General features: G+C 37.3%; 1 protein-coding gene across 22 annotated transcripts in view; it reads left to right on the forward strand.

Moving 5' to 3' along the window:
* Positions 1–519: 519 nt before the first annotated feature.
* The window catches only part of plekha6 (pleckstrin homology domain containing, family A member 6), a 77,057-nt gene continuing 57,894 nt past the window's right edge, over positions 520–19,682 (forward strand). For 9 of the 22 annotated variants that reach the window (XM_084100385.1, XM_084100417.1, XM_084100393.1 and 6 more), the window contains exon 1: positions 12,038–12,370. In XM_084100385.1, the coding sequence (XP_083956511.1) occupies positions 12,336–12,370 (35 nt within the window). In that variant the 5' untranslated portion in view covers positions 12,038–12,335. Of the gene's footprint in view, positions 813–11,939; positions 12,371–19,682 lie in introns of those variants that run through there. The other 13 variants (XM_084100390.1, XM_084100392.1, XM_084100404.1 and 10 more) reach the window with 7 other exon arrangements.

Raw genomic sequence — 19,682 nt, forward strand, 5'->3', positions numbered from 1 at the left:
CTGCACAGGGGCCTGTATGACATCATAAATGATATGACTTTGTGTACGTGCACGGGCACGTGAGGAACAATGAAAAGCACGCTGGGAGAGCGATAAGAAGAAGATGAAAAGTGTGCAGTGTAATCACCACCTATATCCCATAGTCCTCCATGCCTCTCAGGAGACCGCTATCCCTAGTACGGTTGTTAGCCTTCCCCAAATGCTCAGTCAGACACTCTCATGGCCGGCCACAGTGCACCTGACCTCAGCCCTTTCCCTTTATTAGACAAATGTTGCCATGGCTTCTTCTCTCTGGAAGAAAAATACATTTAAAAGCTGAACCCGAGTGTGGGAAAATGAAAACCGCTGCATTTCTGTATGCGAGTGTGTGGTTTAAAGAAGGAAGTCGACTGACAGGTTATATTTTTATGTACGGCCCTGCTGGATGTACAATTCTCCTATTCATTTTCTTTATTGAATCTGGATTGGAGGGAAAAAATAGCTGTTCTTACGCACCAGGAAGGGATTTACTTTGAGGCTGATGAGTGGAGTAGAGAGAAAGGAGAGGGGGGAAATGATTGTCTGAGAACCACCGGTGGTTTCAAGTTTCGCCGTCTTTACCCTGGAGCTTTTGATTCTTTGCTCTCCCTTTCTCTCTCGCTCACTCACCCTCTCCCTTTCTTTCTCTTCGCCAGCCACCCCCCCTCCCCTTCATACCACACCACCACGCTTCAGGAGCACAGTAACAGGGAGAAGAGAGGGAGGCAGTGAAGGAAGCGCAAACCGAAGACTTAACCGAGACCATTCTCAGACACTAAATCACTCTCAGCAAGGTAGGATCACTTCTTTCCATTGGGGAATCTTTAGCTGGGTGTGAAAAGAGAAGGAAAGTCCTCCTTTCTACATCCAAATCCCTGGTTTCTGTTCTGTCATTTCTATGTTGCTAGCTCCAGGAAAGATGTTAAGTAATCAATGGATGCATGTGAGCTTGTGTGTGTGTGTTCGATATGTGATACAAGGTGTCTAGACAGAGAAGGGGATTTTGATGCATTGTCCAAAGACCAGAATACGCTAGACCAAATGTTTCCTGTTTTACAGATAGCATATCTTGCAGATTTAGGGTAAATATGAAAGATGTGGGGTCATTTTAGGAGTAATCTAATTGATTTAGATCAAGTGTAAATGAGAACATGAAATTGACTTTTTCTAGTCTTCTGAAGTGTTCGAAAAGATCCAACATACCACGATTTCAAAGATTCTGAATGGGCATTTATTGTTATATTTTCATTTTTAATTTTTATTTTAGATACATTGGTAACACTTTACAATAAGGTTTCATATGTTAACATTAGTTAGTTAACATGAACTACTGATAAACAATACATATGATTTATTAATCTTAGATAATGTTAATTAAAATCAGAATTTGTATCTGTTAACATTAGTTAATGCACTGTGAACTAACATGAACAAACAATGAACAATTAGATTAACATCAACAAAGGTTAATAAATGCTATAAAAATATATTGTTCATAGTTAGTTCATGTTAACGAATGTATTCATTTTTAACATTTGTTTTAAATGTGCTTTTGTAATTTTTATCAGATTTTTAAAAACATATATTATAGTCTTCATATTAGTTTTAGTTTAGTTTTAGTTTTTTATTAATTTTTAGTTGTTAGTCTAACTAAAAGTTAGTCATTTTATTGCTTCAACTTTTGTTTAGTTTAAGTTTTTTAATCTAATGTTTACATTTTATTCAATTTCTACTTTATTTCTAATAACAAAAAAAAAACGTTTTAGTTAACGATAATAACCCCTCCGACATACATGAGTAGATGAACTGACGAAGTTATGATTCATCACGTTAGCTTAAAGGCAGCAAAAACAGATGACATACAGCTAAGATGCATGCACACACGCTAAGACAGATGTTGTCTGAGGTTATCCAGATGCCCAGGTGTATAGCATTCAACAGGAATATGCCCTCATCACCTCAAACCAAGCAGAAACAGATAATTATAGCCGTGGATCATTCCTGAAGGGTGTTTCACCGTCCCCTGCTTCTTGATTTACTCTTTCTGGCGAGGACAGAGTACCTGTATACCTGCGCCTGCGGTGTATGCCGAATTCGGGAACACAAACTGATTTGAAGACTGCAGCTGGTTGATGCTGCTGTAGGCTGTTGATATACATCCCGCCATTCTGTGTTTAAACCTCTGATTATCATAAACCACGAGGCAGCTTAAAAATTTTAATGGGAGACCGTAAACTCCTGGGCTTAATTTTAGAGAGTTTAAAATCTGGAGCTTAGTGGCACGCGGTGGAACCGCGGCGAATTTCAGACTTGCTAATTTCTACGCTATATTTGGATTTCAGGGGAAATGCAAAGATGCTCATTTGTGATGGGCAGGCTGCCATCATCTGCAGAAAAGACAAAGATTAAACATTGAGAACTGTGCTAAAAGTTATGGAACATCCCGCAAACCAGTTGCAATGCAGTTTGGGTTATAATGCCTAGTTTTGCATCTCTAATTTCAAAGATCCACCCTTGCATGTTAATATATGATTTTTTTAGCATTGTTGCTATGGCAGAAGTCAGTTGGCAGAAGTTGGTTTGGCAGTCGTCAGATTGGCCGCTCTCTGGACCGGGCTGGCGTCCCTCGACGTGACTAGCACAGGGTGAATAGTTGCCTCGGTGTCTGGATGGACAGACTTGGCACTGGCCGACGGATCAGGAGAGGTGAACACAAAGCTGGAAGATGACAGACGGGAGAGGGGAAGAATACCCCACTTGTGTCCAGTGTCTAAGGAGCTCTTCAGTGTTCAGTGTGGGAGTGTGATGTTTATCTGAGTTTGTGCAGAGATAAAAGCTCATTTAGACACACCTTTCCCCAAAATACCCTTGCAGCACATAATGTTTGAGGATAGTCTGTACATTTAAAGAAAAGTCTTTCCCCCTAATTTGGTGTATATATATATATATATATATATATATATATATATATATATATATATATATATAAACTGTCAAAGAAATTTCCATGTTTAAGCATATCAAGCTGGCAAGAAAATATAAATAAGAAAGTAAAAGAAAACAATTGTTAAATAACTGTATGAATCTCATAAAAAGAAATATCTTCGTCATATTCCATAAAAAAGTAATAAGCAATTATTTCTTGAGTAAATAATTTTTTTAAAGGTTTTTTAAAACTATTAACTAAGAATATTTTTGCATTGTGAAATTATTTTTATGACAGTCATGGACATTTATCTCCCTTTGCTCAATTTTAAGCTTACCGCATAATTATTGCATTAAAGCAAAACAAATAAATGTTGAAATTAAAAAGTAGGCTACTTAAGTTTTTTGTTGTGCTGAATTTGTTTCGGTTTAAAAAAAAAAAAAAATGCATTATGGTAATAAAAATTTTGGCAGAATTGCATCCTAAGAATAATATTAAAATGTTTTTGTTTTTAATAATTTTTTTTAACAAACCTACACAAATTAAGATTATTCATTATTTTCACAACATAATAATACAGTAAGAATAATTATAAATATACTAAAGTAAGATAATACATTATTTATAATAATAATAATAATGGTAATAGTAATATTAATAATAATATTTTTTATTTATTTATTTTTATTTTGAGGTGACATATAGTAATATATATTATTATAATTATTATTATATATTTAACAACTGTTAATTGATATTTTTACAAATTAAGAAGTAGTATGTTGGTGGAAAAATGCCATAGACTTTTTTGAAGTACCATGTAATGCCATAGTAGATGAATGAACACATGCAGTACATTTAAAAGTAATCAATTATTATTATTACTTTTCCAATGTACCACTACCACAGTATTTGTTTGCAAGGGTTATGAGTCATAAAGATTCCAGACAGAGATCCTTAAAAAAAAAGCCAGGACTAAATAACAAGGCAAAAGTCTTTTGTTCAACAAAGAACACAATCCTGATTAAGGGCTGACGTTGTGAGTTGAAACAACAACTTGTATTGTCTGTTCTTGATTTACTGTGCAAGGCCATCTGGGGTCCTAATTAGCCACAACATTATTAGCAATAGCCAATTTCCATATAGCCATATAGCCCCCCCCCCCATCCCCCCCCCCCCCCCTCTCCCCCCCACACAGTGTAAATTAGAGGCTTTAGTATCTGTGCTCTGTCTGCACAAGTCACTTCCTCCCACCTCTGTCTCTGGAGTATCATTTAGATGGCTAATATGAAAGAGAGAGAGCAGAAGACGAGGTGAGGCACAGGAAGTCATTTCAGACATGGATTCAGGAGAGCGGGTTGACATGGTGCTTTAGTGATATGGTTCCTTTGTTCTCTGAACCACTATGGCCAATTTAATTGCTCTTTGAGTGGTCCTGCACTCGTTCTCTGCTGGGCTGCTCTTCTGGCATGGAGATATTTTTGGCTGGTGTCCAATGGGGGAGCTGTTATGACTATTATGCTACACAGAGCGTTGCTGTAAATGAATGCTTGTTCATAGTACGCTATCCCTGACAAAGTTTTTTTTAGGTTTTACAAATTGAACTAAAAGTTGCAGTAAAAAACATGCCTCATTAAATGAAAATGCTGTGTTGACGCAAGAGCAGACGTTGTTGCATGAACATGTTGGAGATTAATAATTTGTAAATAAAGTGGTCAGTTATGGGATGTTGGGGCGGGGGGGGGGGTTGCGCAAACAAAGCACTTGGGTCACATGGATTACTTGAAAATGTACGTTTTTTTTTTTTACAAATGAAGGAAACTTACTGGTTTTACTGTAGCATTTTTAGTCTTTTACCACTGAAATTACAATAATTTTCTACACTGCTGAATCCGAATATTCATACTTCCCTGCTATAAAGTACGCAAAAAAACAGTATGTGACAAATTATGTCCAAATTTATAGTATTCATAAAACAGTAGGCAAAAAAGTATCCAGATGACAAATACAACTGTATACTGTTTTCTTTTCTGCATTACTGAAAGTCATTTTTGTGTGTCTGGCCAACTTGGAGCCAGTCATTTCCACTGATCTGCTGTCAGCTCTTTAATTAGAGGTTACAGTAACGTTTAGTGTGGAACCTGGTCCTAAATCAGAAAACAAAGATGACATGTTTCTGAAAGAATACAGTTGTGTTGCTTGTAGAGACTTGTTCATCACACCTCCAGTATTTCGCCTCAGGCAAGAGGAGGAACAGGACAGAGTAAATACCTCTCCGATGAGACGTCAGGCACATAGAATGCACCTTTGTCTAAACACGGTCGGATGTCATCAGGAGAGAGGTGTTGACATCTTTTTAAATTGCGCACAAGACTCATTTAAGCCACTAATACACACAGACAAACATGTGCTTTCCAAAACAAACCTACACCCCGAGATGGAACCTCATCCATCTGGACATGACTGTTTGTAATCATTTTCCAGTCCATAAAGAAATCCTTTTAATCATTTCCTATGACCGGCTACTAACCTGACCTGGTCACTGTAAAGGGTTCTGGATTAAAAGTTACAGAGAGCTCATTATTTTTATTTTTTTATCTCACCACTTGTTGTTACTGAATCGTTGCCAAGGAATGGTTTTCCCTCATGAAAACAGAATGCAATTAATGTGATCTCTATTTATCAAGAGAGACAGTCAAGTTATTCTTGCAATATGGCCTCAGGGTGTTGATGTTAAGCGTAATGAGCAAGTGTGTGTTCATAGAGTAAAAAAAAACAACAGTTTGTAGAAATGCATTTGAAACCAGGTGAATAAATTATTATTATTTTATTTATAAAAAAAAAAAAAAAAAAAAAAAAAAATATATATATATATATATATATATATATATATATATATATTTGTTTTTTTTTTAAAGGAACTTAGGTTCTATTCCTGGGATGCTTTTTGAACATTACTGTTGGAGTTTCTATGCAGACTGGTCACTTGATGGACATTTGTATGTCCAAACTAAGACTAATTTAAAACTAGAGGAGCTGAAGATAATGTGGTAGATTTTTCTCCTACTCTACCTGGGTCTCGTCTACAGTCGACGTTAGTTTCCTATAATATTTATACTCCAGCGCGTCTTCACATCGACGTCGGCCGAGTCTAACCCTATACCCTAGCGCGTCTACACATCGACGTCGGCTGAGTGGTCTAATCCTATACTCTAACTTGTTCCCCTAACTAACTTGCTGCGCAGCAATAATAAACAGACATACTTCAGCAAATGTCCTTTAAATGCTTTAATCACGGCCAGGAGAGTTCTCGAGTAGTTCTCAGAGAATCTCCACCAAGAAGAAGCTTTAATCACGGCCAGAGAATCTCAGACAAATTCAGAGGGAATCCCACCAGTAAACAGGAATACATCAGGTTTTATAGGATATAGACAGACACAACAAATAAGATCATCGTGACTAACTCATGACTTAACTCACGTCACATTCTATCAATATGATTGGTTCAATTGGTAAAGCAAGCCCCCACCTTCTTACTCTCTGTTACTGGCATAAGCAAAAATATCTTGAATCATCAAAAACATTGTAAAGGGTTGAGAGTTCAGTTGATTACTCAATATATCATGACATAATACAGACAGTATATTTTTGATTTTGTCATGGTCAGCACTTGAGAATTTTCCATAACACAAATAGGCAAAGAACAGAACGTTTTGGTACGTTCTGTCAAAAAGTGTTTGAATGTTAGACCTAAAAGGGGAAGTAAGGTTTAGATGTTAGAATTGTTAGAATCATGGTTAGTTTAAAATATAAAATTAAAATCCATCACAATAACCAATATGAAATTTTATTGTAGGTCAGTAACATTCTGTTCTCTCATGCTCTTTAAATCTCTAACTGGTTATCAGCAAGCTCGCACCTCACTAGGGATTCCAAAATTAGCACCACCATCGATAAGATAAAAGGTTTAATGCTCTTTGCCTAGTGGGTTAGTCCACTCAGGGTAAGTGGCATACAGCCACAAATAACCTAAATTCTTCTTGTTCATGGAACCTGCCTGTACCTGTTCCATCTTAGTCTTGCTTGGGCTAGGAATATAATGGGTCTTTCTTTGGCCCGTTTCATCCCTCCATCCTATCAAAGTGCGGTCCAATAAACTCTCAAATGGTTAATGAGAACCAAACTTGTCACAAATGGCATTAGACAGTTCTTGTTTTCTGTTTGTCGACAACAGTAACTGAGAAAGAGCAGGTGTTTTTTTTAAGTTTTGTACTCTACGGTTTGAGAAGAGATGCTTGTGGTCGTGTTGGTTTACAGATTAGTGGTGAATTACAAGTTAATAGTCTTCAATGAAAACAAGGGATTGTGCTGCTGGAATGTTTTAATTGGCCCAAGAAGGGGGAGATTTGTGGGTCTTACGAGACATTGGACCCCAGGCAATGAATCAAGCTGCTGTGTGGTCGGACAAATAGCGATAAATAACATTCCCCAACGGACCTCGCCCGAGCATGCGTGTGCCTCAGATTATCTCATGTGTTGAAAGGACTCAACGTGTGTGTGATTGTTTGTGTGTCCGTGAGTAGGTTCGGTAGGCCGGCCATCTGTGTTGACTCGCTCTTGATAAAGGCGCTGGATTTTATGCCCAAGAGCCATTCCAGGTTGAAGGCTGACCTTGGTTAGTGTCGAAGTTGAAAGCATTCTAGACTCCTCCATCTGAGACATCGCAGACAAGAAGTGAACTGGAATACCAGACCACATCAATTCAGAGAAACCTCCCTCTGCTGTCCTCAAATATTTGCCTCTGGTTGTACTGTAGATAAAATGTTCTGCAGGGTTTCAGTTGTACGCTAGAGCCATGTCAAGTCTTTTGTGTTTGATCCTTTCCAGCTACTTTTCTTCCTTATGAACAGATTGTATGTTGACTGTGTGTGTGGACATTTGCATGTGGTTATGCTTATGTAACCAGAGCAAACAAAGTGTCCTCGCACTGTTGCTCTGTCCCTCTGTTGGTTTCCCTCGCACCCCTTATCCACCCACACACACACACACACACACACTGTCCATTTCCAGTATAAATTTGTTTGTGCAAGGCTAGAGAGCTGGCACTAACTCCATGGTGACCAGGGAAGCATAAATAAGCCACCTGTCTAAAAGCTCTGCATAGCATGTGACAGAGTGCACATTTTGAAGCCAGTCTGTGTGGACTCTCACATGTAAAGAAAAAGAAAGTTCACAAAAAAAAAAAAATTCTGTCATTATTTACTCATCCTCATGTTGCTCCAAACCCATATTACTCTATTTCTTCTGTGGAACACAAAAGGAGATATTTGAATGGCTGTGCTGGTTGCTCTTTTCCTTGTGATTATAATAAATAGGGGAGTGAAGCTTTTTAAGCTCTTTAAAATTATGCTTAAGCACCATACAACCATTAACCATATGACATGTAAACTATATTCCGGTTATTGTAAAGTCATTCAATAGCTTTGTGTGATACCAAAATTTAAGTTGTTTTTTATTATTATTGTAAATCGTCCCCATCTGTGATATGTTAATATGTGAGATTGGGTTATTAAGCCAGTTAGAATTTGAGAACTGGATTAGTTTGATTCGTGATTGAATAATTGAGACAGTTTTTTTTTTGTTTTTTTTAACTGGAACAACTGATGCATTGCAAGAATCCAGTTCAAAGCAATGATTTGTTCACAAATTGGACTGTCATATGGATATCATTCGATTCATATGGACAATTGAATGATATTTCTTATGGTACTTTTTTTCAGATTTATTGAAGCTTAACATCCTTATTCACTTTTATTAATATTGAAAAGACTGGTCTGGATATTCTTAAAAGTTTTTGTGTTTCTCTTTCTCAGAAGTCTTAGAGGTTTGGAACAACATGAGTAAGTTATGATGAATCGTTTATTTCATTTTTTTTATTTTTTGCATCAGGTCTGTGCTGTGTGTATCACTGTGGTTCCATTTGGGCATCCATTTGGGCATCCATTTGTTTCCATTGCATTTACTATATTTAAATGCTGTTACATTATGAAGATTCCAATTCTCTAAGCCATAAATTTGAGTAAGTGAAACCATCTGCATGTATGAAAAAAGGTGTTTGTGCCAGAACTCCAGAGCACACTTTACCCATGGGTCCATTTGTGTACTACCAGTCTGGTTTACAATGATGTGTTAATGAGGTGGTAATGGAACAGGAAATGGATATGACCTTGCATCATGTCACCACTTGATATATTACTAAGAATAAATGCTTAATATCTTACCGAGAAGCTTTCAAACCCCATGGACATAAAGATAGATCAAACTAGTCAACAGGTATTTTACACATTGTTTTGTATATTTTCATATCTTTTATTATTATTATTATTATTATTATTATTGAGTTGTATATTTGCCTACCTCAAGTGTAAACCCTGACAATTTAAAAATACAGAATCAATATTATTTATTTATGGTTTGTTTATTTCTATAGTTTTTTTCCATCTTTCATATTCCTATGCTTTTAAAACTTGTCAGATGTTTTTTCATGAGAAGAATCCATTAAAAAACAAAGTCCGCATTTATATTCATCCTGTTGAGAACCAGCTGGGTTTTGGGATGTTTTGGTGTTTTGCCTGCCTCCCAGGTCTTGAACCCGTAGTGTTTGTGAGAAGGCAGCCAGAGTGTCTGATAAGACGGAAGGAGCATCACTGAAGAATGTGCAATGATACGGCATGGACACTGAGAGAGCTTTGTCTGTAGATCAGTGTTAGAATTTTGGAAAACAAGTGGCCATATTGCAAGCACTAATAGGACATGCATGGCCATCAGACGCCAGGATAAGTTATGCGGACAGTCTTCATTAGAAGTTTGTTTTGGCAGTGAATATCTGGGACAGAGGCCTTGTATGTGAAAATTGCAACCATAGGAATCAGAGATGGACTTAAAGTGACAGTTCACCTAAAAATCCTCATGTTGTTCCAAATCCAAATGGTTTCATAGAACTCGTAGCATATAGATAATAGACAGGATGTTCATGATTCTCTTTTTTCATACAGTGAAAGTGAATGGTAACCAGGGGCTGTCAAGCTTCAAAAGTAACCAAAAACACCATAAAAGTTGTCTATAAGACTCCTGAGGATGAGTAAATGATGACAGAATGTTCATTTTGGGGTGAAATGTCTCTTTAACTAGGGCTGAGTAGTTAGAAGCAGGGGAAGATACATTGCTACACAGCTGATAAACCAATAGAAGACGAATAAAATGGTAACACAAGTAATGTAGCGATCTACACGGTTGTAAATAAACTGTGCTTTGACCTTGGAATTCTTGAAAGGTCAGAATGCTTGTTGCCAAAACCCCTCATTAGCTTATAAACTGTAGCTGGTAATGGCTTGAAGTTATGGAGCAATCCTCAAGAACATTACATCTTGTTACGCACAAATCAGCCCATTCTGGTCATGTAATTACAAATTAATGAAATAACCATTGTAGGATTATAACTGAGCATTGCAGGCCAAAACAATTAAATACAACTCATGGTCATAAATTATTAGATGTGTGGCCTAACATTACTAATAATCCCTATGTCATTCCACAGACTTTTTTCTCTGTCATTATCATTGATATTCTACTCTGACTACAAAGATCTCAATGCACATTACAACAATGTGGCTTGTCTCACTTTGCAGAAAGCACAGAGATGGAAGCTATTATAGAGGCTAAAAGCTGTCATTAAGCAAAGTTGAATTAGTGATTAAATGAATTTGTGCTCGTTTATAGCGCTGTTTGTTTGATCTGGCTGCATTTTTTGTATGTACTTATGCAAAATCAGGAACAATGGAGCAAGCAATTTGGAATATAGTGCACATTACTTGGACTACCTTTATGCTTTTTGTAATTTTTGGTACTTTTCACAATTCACTTTCACTGTATGGAAAAGATCATTCTGCTAATTAAAACATCTCCTTTTTTGTTCTACAGAAGAAAAAGTCTTGCGGACTTGGAACGAGTTGAAGTGAATTGATATTGGCAGATTTTTTATTTTCATTAGTAAACAATCGTTTTAACTAGGGCTGATACATGAAAGGAATTATAGAAAATAAGGTAATGGTGTAAACACGGCTAAAAATTTCTGAAAGCAACTTGCGCTGGCTGGTTCTAAGCACTTGTTTGTGGAGGAAAAAGTAGAGTACCGCCATAATTTGGGATTGTATTGCATATGCAGAACTGCTTGTAGACAAAAAATGTTTTACCGTTGTTTAGCCTAGTGTGACATTTCACTCGATAAATAGCACTGCTTTGTGTCATTTAGTGTGACATTAATTGCACAAAACAAAAGTTGAAAAAAAATTGTTAACTGTCATTTAGTGCAGTGTTAATTTCACTAGGCAAATATTGTTGCATTTACTGCAGTTCAGTGCAACATTAACTGCAGAAGCCAAATAGCGCTGCTTTAAAATGAAATTTTATTTAGTGTGTCATTTAGTGTGATGTTAATTTCAGGTAAATAGCACAGAGATTGCATGTTTGCACTAAAAATAATGAGAATTATTTAAATTATACTCTCCACATCTCTACACAATTTTTTTTGTGCTGAAATACTGCTAAAGTGGTGCAACTGTAACATCCAAACTAGCAAACGTTAGTGTGTCTAATCGCTTGTTCCCTTCAACCTTTTGCGGACAGTCTGAGCAGTTTGGACAGGACATGATTATGCTCCCACAAACCCATGACAACAGATTACAGGGAAGCCCTAGCATGATAGTCCATCCAAACCTCAGATGAATTGCCCTACTTCACCATGTTATGTAACATTCTGCAGCCCATTAGCACTGAATCAGTGGCCCTCATGTTCACTTCCACTATCCTCGTTGATGTTACAAAGTATTCCAGGAGTAAGAACAGTCTTTGTTTTTATAACCCATGAGGAATGAGTGGCAGGAGGCCACTGAAAGGGTTAAAGGACGTAGTGCCGCCCCAATCAGAGTTAATGATTAGACTAGAAACAGCACTGTAGAAATGAGGGAGCGGGCAGGGCCTGTGCTGTGGGGGGATTCGTAGGGGAGTAAGAGAGAGAGAGAGAGAGAGAGAGACACTGTGCTTAAATCCAGCTGGCTGCCTCCTTGGGAATGTAATCCATATGTGAGCGTGAGTTCAGCTGCAGGAGAAAGAAAAGATATTACCCGCAAAGAAGCGATTGTTTCTGCTTTTCTTGTTTAAATTCCACTCATTCTGGCCCCTGGACCCTGGCTCTGGTTCAACAGCCGACACAAAAAGAGAGGTATAGTGTGGAGAAGGACAAAGTGAGAGTTGAGAGAAAGTTGGAGAGGATAAAAACGAAGGCAAAAGGAACAGTAGAGAACAATATACAGATTAGGGACCCGAACGAAGAATGAAAGGGGACACACAGGAGGAAGGCGTAGAGAGGTAGGTCATCTAAAGTTTTGGTTTTGTTTTCTAGTTAATGCTGGTTTAGGTGCAGAGGTAGTACTTTGTGCTGGGCTGTTTGGACTACTTCTGGATAGGAAGCAAGAGGAGACCATGTGTTTATGTATGTGTGTGGATCGATGGATAGATGGGGGCGTGGGGCTTCTGCAGGATCCAGAAGCCAGGAATATAGCACCACAACAAAGATCTGAATAGCTTTTTTAAAATAGCTTTTCTTTTACTGTGGTCACCTGAGATTATTTGTGTTGCCTGGACACTACCTTTGGCCGTCTTGGACCAGGAACAAACCAGCTCATCAGTCATCATTGCGATCTTGATGTATTTAAGGTGGTTTTTGGGACATGGTGGCTGGTCAACTGGCCTCAACCAACTAATAACCAGCTTGGAACAGCTAGCATGCTTTTAAAACACAGCTACCAGCTTAAGTATCTTTATACTGAAACTGGTAGAAGTTGTACACTCACAATGAGTTTCTAGTGTTTCATACCAGGAAGGTTATCAGGTTTAAGAACCACCTCCTTCCTTAACCCTTCACCTGCTTGTAAAATATTATCATTAATGGCTCAACTCTATGTTTACTAAAGGTGTATCTTCAATAAAATGTCTGGTTGCAAGGAATAGTGAACAAAGTGGGAATGGAGTTTTTTCTCATTGTTCCCAGATGGGAAATTTGTGTAAAGGGGGAGTTTGCTTGCAGACGTGAAGGATAACCTCCAAGTCTTGATTACTCTTGGGAAACACAGGGCAGGCCTGAGTATTTTGACTAGAAGAATTTCTCACTTAAACAGTTTGCTTGCAGTAAAGTTCAAAGCGTGAAAGCAATAACTTGCAGCATAAAACAATAAGGCTGGTGGTGTAGTAATAAAGCCAAGTACTTGGTATTTTTGAACAGTCTGTGAGAGTATGAGAAGAACCTCAGATTTTAAAGTTCAGTAACTTGCAAGGTTCAGAATGCTAAACTAGGGGTGGAGGGTCCTCCTGGTCCTTTAGCTTCTTTTTGAAGTTTAGCTTCAACCTGCCCAAAACACACTTGCCTGGAAGTTTCAAGCAACCCACAAAGATCTTGATTAGCTCACTCAGGTGTGTTTGATTTGGATTAGAGATGAAATGCACAGGATAGTAGCACCATTGGACACCCCTGTGCTATACCTATCCCGAGGTACCTGTATCTGCTAAACGTGATTTTCCCATCATGCCATGAATGGAACCCATCCTTTGACACGTACCCAGGTTACCAGTTCTCTTATAGTTAAATAAAAGTATGCTGACAGTGTTTGTAAGGTTGGAAAGACCAGCATTCCCTGAGGCTCAGTGTTCGGCAAGACTTAAGAGGTATTGTCGTCGGAAATTTGTATTGATTTGAAATGATCTAGTGTTAGCACAGGTCATCCTATTTGTTGAAAGATTGCAGCCTGCTAGCCTGTTTTCTGTCCTCAACCCTCACCAACAAGGAAGTATGCAAGGAAAGAAGTGCCAATTGGAGGTGGTATTGTGCTCTGGAATGTTCTGAGAACGCCCCTCTCCAGCTGGTGTGAGTGTGTGCGAGTGTCTAGATCTCATCCTTCAATAAGGATTTGTCAGTGGAAAAAACAAGTGCACATTCAGGTGGTTTAAAGTGCAGCTTGAGCCTTCAGGAGTATCAGGAACGTATCATTTCAATGTATCATATGTGTCTGAATGCCATTACCCACTAGGTGCATGACAGGCATTGCAGTCTTATCAACATATCTCACGTGAAATGTGGACATGCACGTCCTTACCCAGTTTAAAACAAAAATAATGCATATTTGTTGAGTACAAGTGTGTCATCATCTCTTATGTTCCACTGCAATCTTACTATAGTAGGTTATCTAGGAGGTGCATCTGTTGTCTCTGTTGTAGCTTGGCCTATTTCTTTTCTGACCTGACAAGGGAACAGATGCACAAATAGGACTTCTGCTGTATGGCCCAAGACCAATCTCATTGGCTTGTGAGTGATCTAGGCTGCCATGTCACTTGCCTCTGAGTAATTTTACCTTTTTCAGTTTTCCTTATCCAGTTCTTCTAAGCCCCTTCTACTATGTAATTAAATGACAATACTAATCTCAAATTTGTACACCAACAGATTGTAGTCACAATGTGAGTGGTCAACTAAATTTATCCCCTTTAAAACATCACAACTGACTAACACATTCAAACTTAAAATTGGTTCACTTCACTGTTTTTAAATACAATAATGCATCTTTTGTAAATGTCTCTTGAGAAACATTTCTGTTAGGGGTAAGGTGAACCCGAAACCAGCCTAATTATACAGGGACTCCTTTGCTGACTAGTCATTCAGGCAACCCACCAACTAGTCGTTTCATTGCAATTGTCCTCTAAGAAGCACTTACAACTCTGTCATATCTTATTTCACACAGGTCCCAATAGACTCCCTCTGACAGCTAATTGAATTCTTGTTTTTTCAGCGTTTGATATGTGCTATACACTGGGAGCATGTTAATTACTTAGCTTAGCTCAGAATTGCAAGTAATTGTATGAAAAAGTTGTTCAAACCAAAAATACATCTATATGTGTTAATTTATTCGTGCTTAGGTAATGGAAACTTTTAATTAGCACTTATTTCCAGTATTAGCTCAGTTTGATTGATGTCATCACCCAGGGAGTTTTGAACATTAGTTTATAAATAGAATCTGGTGCTATGTTTTTGCAACTCACTTATCGCACTTTAACTTGCATAGAAAAATTTACCATGGTAAACATAGTTTCTTTCACAATACTGTACTGCAGTAAAACTGTGGAAACTTGTTCTTAGCCAGCACTGTCATAAAATGAAAGATTTTGAAAGCTTCATACACTGTTTGAAGGAGATCCCATTTTAATGTGTTATGGTTCCACTGTAGTAAACAGTAGTAACTTCACGATTTTGGCAGCTACTATGGTAAATATTTTGTAAGGGATGTCTTGTGTGCTTGTATTCACATGATTCATTAAGCTTAGTGGGCTTTTTCAAACGAATTCTCATAAACCCTAGTTAACCTGGAATTTTATTTTTTCTAGTATTGACTCGGGCTAATTAGTGCTGTTGCAATGCATTGAATTCACACAGTTTCTGGAAAGTGAAATTAATTTTCCACGTTATCAGCAGTTTCAATTTGGCCTCGACTCTAGAGTGATAATACTTTGTTTTAGCGAAAGGTGGAAATTACATGAAATAATTATCGAGGCCGTGGGTGTATTTGAATCCTTTTCAAGCAAATACCACAGCACATTTCCTACTCTTATCTGTGAATTATTATAGTTGTGTTTACATAAAACCCACCACAGTATAAAGAGCTCTGGAAACATTTTGAGTGTATGTCATTTGGATTAAAGCACGTGTGCAAATTTGGATCTGAATAAATTAATTATTGATTTCTCTAGTATCCATCAGCAGTGAGATTATTATATTGTTAAATAGCTGTATTGTCAGGCACAGTGTCATGCAAAGTGCATAATTATTCAAAATGCTTTCTATAGGCCATGTGTGTAGTTTTTGAACTCTATAACTTTATGAATGTACTTGTGTCGTATGATTTGGTCAACCTCAAACACTTTATCAATTATAACAGAGTATTTACACAGTGAAAAGAAAAATATAAAGAAATAATGTGATATAAATAATAATTAAATGTAAGTAAAATAATCAAAAAAATATTTAGTTTTGAATTTAGATTAGGAAATAGAAAAACACCTGGATTTTCTCCTAATGAATCATCATTGTTTTATGTTAGCTTATGGATTCTTTCGCCTATGATTTTCATCTTTAAAATTGTTTAATATTTAATCTGTTATGTTAAGATGCTGTATATTGTACTGACTACATGTATCACATCGACAGATGAAAGTTTTTTTTCTAAAAGCAACAGTGGGCAGTTACTTGCAATCAAAGTCTGGAAGGAAATGGACTTTTTATAAACCTACTAATCTGTCGCTTTACCACATTTGGTCCCAAACGCATTTTAAAAACTGCACTCAAGCACATAGCTGTCACCTTGGGGAACAGGAACCGTGCACTTTCCAACAATATTATTTGATTGAACTGAATTGTTTTTTATTGATCGCCTGCCTTTGTGGAAGTGTTTTTCAGGTTTACAAATCTAATGTAAATCTGGTATTAAGTAGCTTGTTGAGCTCTTTATGTTCACTTCGGACTCCCCATAGTGCACTGTTGTTTTGCAGATCGAAAAATTGTGATGTTGAAATCTGGATTTGTTTGAAGTTGTAATTGTGTTTGTCTCTCTGAGATGCAGGTCAAAGGACACATTCTTCGTATGAAGTTGTGTTGGCGTGTGTGCTTACATTTTTTGCCTTAACCCCAGTCTCAGTCTAAGCCATGTCTTGTGGTTGGGGATTTGCTAACTCTCTTGTGTTCCTAAAAGGATATTGCCTCATTCTTAATCTCTTGTCTCAAGTGTACAAGGTCCTTGATGGACCCTGGTTAAGTTGAAGGATCCTGCAACTCACAAGAGGTGACGAGAGGACTAATGAGAACATTTTTCCAAAACAAATCTGCTGCATTAGCTTAACCCCAATGTCCTATACTATTTCCTCTAATTTTACAGTATGCTATTCATTTTTATTTTTACATTTTTTTCAATATTATGAATTATTGTTACATTAATGTTACAGTTTTATTTTGACTCTTTTTTGTAAAATGGTCATTGGACATAAAATAATACTTTATTCTGATGATAAAGAAAAAATCTTGAAATGTACATTTTATTATGCTATTATTCAGCAAAGTGACAGTAAAGATGTTTATAATGTTACAATTTTCTATTCATAAAAAATCCTGGGGGTAAAAAAATAACAACCGGACAAATGTTTTCAACATTCATAGCAATAAGAAATCTCTTTTGAGCACCAAATCAGCATATTAAAATGATTTCTGAAGAATCTTGTTACACTGAAGATGCTGAAATAAAATTTTGCCATCACAGAAATAAAACAGAAAACAGTTATTTTAAATTGTAATGATATTTTACAATATTACTGTTTTTACTGTATTTTTGGTCTTGGTGAGCATTAAGAGACTTCTTTCAAAAAAATCGTACAGATCCCAAACTTTTAAATGGTAGTGTATGTTACAGAAGGAAAAACCTATGGACATAGTAAGTCTACACACATGATAGTATTCTTTCATATAGCAGTTATAAAAGCGGAGTTGAATTTTTGCCAACAGAGGGATTAAATTACCCCTATCTCCCCTTGATCTGATTTTACTGTAGCACCTGCACCTCCATCAACACTTGACTGATTTCTGCTTCAGCCAGGGCAGCGAATGCCAACTTTATTCATTCTGTCAAATCTAACTTTACTCACAGACCTTTTTGAGGTCTGTGTAATCCTATGATCCTCCTTTTGTAATGAAGCTCCTATTGTTTGTTTAAATGAAGCAGCAGGATGTGGCACAACTATCTGGCTAAAATCATAAATGACATAATGATGAGTGTTATCATAAAGCAGCGTGTTTTATTGGAATCATAAATGCGCATATATCAGTGTAGAGTCTGAACGTTTGCCAGGTCTCTTCTTATGTAAACATACAGTTACACCTGAAATTACAGGAATATCGTAAGCACTGCTGAGCAATGAATCTCACAGTTACGAAAGAAAGCACAGTTCAGCAATGTTCTGGAAGGTATTGTTTGACTTGGTCAGGGAGAGCACAGTGCCCGTCTGTGTTTATATCTCCAGTAGAAAGAGAGACAGAGAGAGAGAGAGAGAGAGAGAGTATGAAGAAGAGGGGGAGATGGGTTTGAGCTTCGGCCAGCAAACCTGACAGTGGGCACTAAACACTCTCCACTGCTGTGATGTCATCTGGGCGTGGTCTAACAGATTTACTGTCTGCTGGACGGCTAGAGGGATATTCGTCCCGTCCTGGAAAACCAATCTGTGAATCATTTTACCAAATGGTCATGCAAGTTTTGTGTTTTTGTGGCTCGGAGCAAGTTTCACCCATGTGATTTATCCCTCCTTTGGGTGTACGTTTAATATTTCATGATTTATTAAGTCTGTGGCAGGCTGTGTGAAACTACTTGCAATCAAACTAATAAACAAAAATAGACAGTGGTGATAAAGCCTGAGTGATGAGCTTATTGGAAATTTTATAGCTTTAAGATTTCATTACTTTATAGCTTGCAGCGTAAACCTTTTCATTGCAACAGGGCTAGCTGAGCATTAAAGAGATGTATCACCTAAAAGTGAAAATTTGGTCATTTATTTAGCCTCATGTCATTCCAAACTTGTATGCAAGTATTTTTTCTTTGGAATTTAGAGTCAATCTCAAAATGAAAATGAAAACTGAAAACAAAAAAAAACAAAAAACAAAACACCATAAATGCATGAAAAAAGGTGGTCTGTATGATTTGTGCGCTAAGTGATTGTTTTGTGTGAGAAACAAACCAAAATTGTAATCTTATTCTCTGTTTTTTGGGAATTTGACAGGTATGGTCAGTATGGAAAGAGTTGCGTAAATATCAATCAGAATGTTTTACTTTCATGTTCCACAGAAAACAAACTGCATATGGGTTTGTCACGACATGAGGGGGAGTAAATAATGGCAGAGAGTGTGAGTAAATAATGACTGATTTTCAGGTGAATTCTATTCCTTTAAAGTCAGGAATTAAATGCTTTTACATTAGGTGAAAAGCAGTTAAATGGACGGCCTCATGCAACACTAAGCGCAGTACTCAGTGGGATAGTCTTGAGAGAAAGCTTGGTCAGCAGCCCTTTTCCACATTGTGCATTGATCCATTTGGGTGAGTCTTAACAATCAATACTCACCGCAGCCCCATCATTAATTAGACACAGGTAAATTTCCCCACCTCTGCTCTTTTCTTTTTAGTACTGCTGCTTTCCTCCCTCTCTGTCTCTCTATCTCTCCCTTGTTCTCTCACTGTCTTTTTTCCTCTTTCTCTCTACTATGAGATTACACTCGTTGAAGGCAGGGAGCCCTGGGCAGCTCTTGGCAGTCAGAAATTGTAACCTTAGCTTTGAAGAACATGAAGGGAAGTAGTGGGAAACTCCCTTCAGTTCCCATGATGCCTCCCCCTAAGGACTGAGAGCAAATGTATAAGCTGATCTAGAATCACCCACACTTGTTCACTGCAAAAAAGAAAAGAAAAATAATTTTGTCTTGTTTTCCTTTGGAAACATCTATTCTTAAAACAAGATAAATTTACTTGAGGAGTATCCCTTTTTTTCTTTTGTACACAACAGCCCCTGGCTTTAATATCCCAACCTTGAAAGGAAACATGTTCCTTTCAAC

Source organism: Abramis brama, assembly GCF_963993115.1.
Source record: "Abramis brama genome assembly, chromosome: 23".
Taxonomy (NCBI): Eukaryota; Metazoa; Chordata; class Actinopteri; order Cypriniformes; family Leuciscidae; genus Abramis; species Abramis brama.